We start from the raw sequence: 2,500 nt of genomic DNA on the forward strand, positions 1-2,500 counted from the left end.
CACCAACCAGTCTTTCTGTCAAAACGTACCTAAACCGACATAAATTAAATCAAAGTCTTTCTTATTTCAAAACGGTGATTTGGTTAAGAAATTTTCGTTGTAAAAGAATTAACTGTTCTGCACTCATGTACACTTGAAAGTGAAGATGCTAGCAGGTATCCGTATACATTGAGAGATTGGAAACATCATACCAGACACTGCCAAGATTTGTAACCATGTTCCTTTTGGATCCACGAGACACACATTCAGATCTGTAACCACTCTGTTGTCACATAACGATGGAGACGGGTTATTCAGGTGTTGTTGTTTTTTATCTGGCAGAGTCTGAAATCATGGTTGATAATTTGTGTTTGAGAAAGATGAATCCTTTCTTTTTTTTTCTGATGGTTATTATTTTTTTTTTAATTCTTTACATTAAGGAGTCTGAAAGCATACTCATTAACAATGTTTTGGAAACATAACCCTTTTTCGTTTCCTTTTTTTCTTTTTAATATTTATAATTCATTATATTATCCCTACATCTGAAAGTGTTTCTGTTCTTTTGGGAACAACCCTTTCTTTCTCTAATGATTTATGTTTTATTTATATATGACTCAGAAAGCATTATCATTTTATTTTGTCTGTGGAGTGATGGCCTAGAGGTAACGCACTCGCCTAAGAAGCGAGAGAATCTGACCGCGCTGGTTCGAATCACGGCTCAGCCACCGATATTTTCTCCCCCTCCACTAGACCTTGAGTGGTGGTCTGGACACTAGTCATTCGGATGAGACGATAAACCGAGGTCCCGTGTGCAGCATGCACTTAGCGCACGTAAAAGAACCCACGACAACAAAAGGGTTGTTCCTGGCAAAATTCTATAGAAAAATCCACTTCAGTAGGAAAAACAAGTAAAACTGCACGCAGGAAAAAATACAAAAAAATGGGTGGCGCTGTTGTGTAGCGACGCGCTCTCCCTGGGGAGAGCAGCCCGAATTTCACACAGAGAAATCTGTTGTGATAAAATGAAAATGAAATGAAGAAAGAAATGAAAAATGAAATGAAATAACCCTTTCCATTGCCGATGGTTTATCATTTTGATTTTACACATCTCTGCATTCCTTGCTCAGAACTGGGAGAAGTGGCGGGAGACGTCCATCGAGGAGGACATGAAGTTCTGTCACCCCCGATGGCCGGAGGAGCAGGAGTACCTGCAGACAGAACTGACTGCTCTGGAGGACCTGCAGCCCAAGTACTTCCGTGACGCCTGGTGAGTGAACAACAGGTCCCAGTCTTCTTCTTCTTCTGCGTTCACTCGTATGCACACAAGTGGGCTTTTACATGTATGACCATTTTTACCCCGCCATGTAGGCAGCCATACTCCGTTTTCAGGGGTGTGCATGCTGGGTATGTTCTTGTTTCCATAACCCACCAATCACTGACATGGATTACAGGATCTTTAACGTGCGTATTTGATCTTCTGCTTGCATATACACACGAAGGGGGTTCAGGCACTAGCAGGTCTGCACATATGTTGACCTGGGAGATCGTAAAAATCTCCACCCTTTACCCACCAGGGGCCGTCACCGTGATTCGAACCCGGGACCCTCAGATTGACAGTTCAACGCTTTAACCACTTGGCTATTGTGCCCGTCGGTCCCAGTCATATGTAGGGTGGGGGGTTTTTGTGGGGTTTTTTTGTTTGTTTTTGTTTTGTTTGTTTGTTTGTGTTTTGCTGTCCCATCACGTACACACCTTTAGTGGCTTTACTCCCACACTGCTCATTACAAGTCCTTCCTCCATGCACATCCCACACCCAGGTTCATCCATCGCAGTTTTGGCGCCGGTAGTCCGCAGAAAACTATCGACGTCGGGTCACCAGGAGGCCACACACCAGAGGAGACCCTGCGCTGCTGCTGCTGTGTAACTTTGGTGGTGTTTAGTGGTAGCTGTTCTGATTTGACATGCATTGGACGCCACCTACTAAGCTCCCCCCCCCCCTCCCCTAATTGACGTCACTTATACCTGGCCACCTGGAGATGATTTTTGTTTTTTAACCCCTTGACTGCTAACCTGTGTGTGTGCATGCATGCATGTGCCCACTCAGTGTTCAGTTGCGCATGCACACACATGCACACACGCACGCACACACACACGCACATACACTATCACACATACACACACATGCACCCCCCCTCTCCCACACACACACACACACACACACAGAGTAACACACACACACACTCACAGACCCCCTCCCCACCCCCAACCTTCACACACACACACATGAATCAAACCTCTGACCCTTTCTCACTGGACAGGAACATCTTTGACTGGCTGTGCTACATCATGCTGCTGGTGGACGTCTTCACGCACATCGCCGATGTCGTCTCCCACTCCGAGAGCTTGGCCAGAGCCCACATCCGTGTCATGTGCGTCACCATCATCCTTCTGTGGCTCCGCCTCATGAAGAATGCCCGTGCCTTTGCTCTCCTTGGTATGCTAGATCACTGGATCTTCTTCT

The 2,500-nt window shown here is 45.8% G+C and overlaps 1 protein-coding gene across 4 annotated transcripts in view; it reads left to right on the top strand.

Moving 5' to 3' along the window:
* The window catches only part of LOC143295453 (uncharacterized), a 67,224-nt gene that overhangs the window by 32,763 nt on the left and 31,961 nt on the right, over positions 1-2,500 (top strand). For all 4 annotated transcript variants that reach the window (XM_076607161.1, XM_076607163.1, XM_076607162.1 and 1 more), the window contains 2 exons: positions 1,107-1,246; positions 2,298-2,473. In XM_076607161.1, coding sequence (XP_076463276.1) covers positions 1,107-1,246; positions 2,298-2,473 — 316 coding nt within the window. The remainder of the gene's footprint in view (positions 1-1,106; positions 1,247-2,297; positions 2,474-2,500) is intronic.

The sequence above is a fragment of the Babylonia areolata genome, chromosome 20 (assembly GCF_041734735.1).
Source record: "Babylonia areolata isolate BAREFJ2019XMU chromosome 20, ASM4173473v1, whole genome shotgun sequence".
Classification (NCBI taxonomy): domain Eukaryota; kingdom Metazoa; phylum Mollusca; class Gastropoda; order Neogastropoda; family Buccinidae; genus Babylonia; species Babylonia areolata.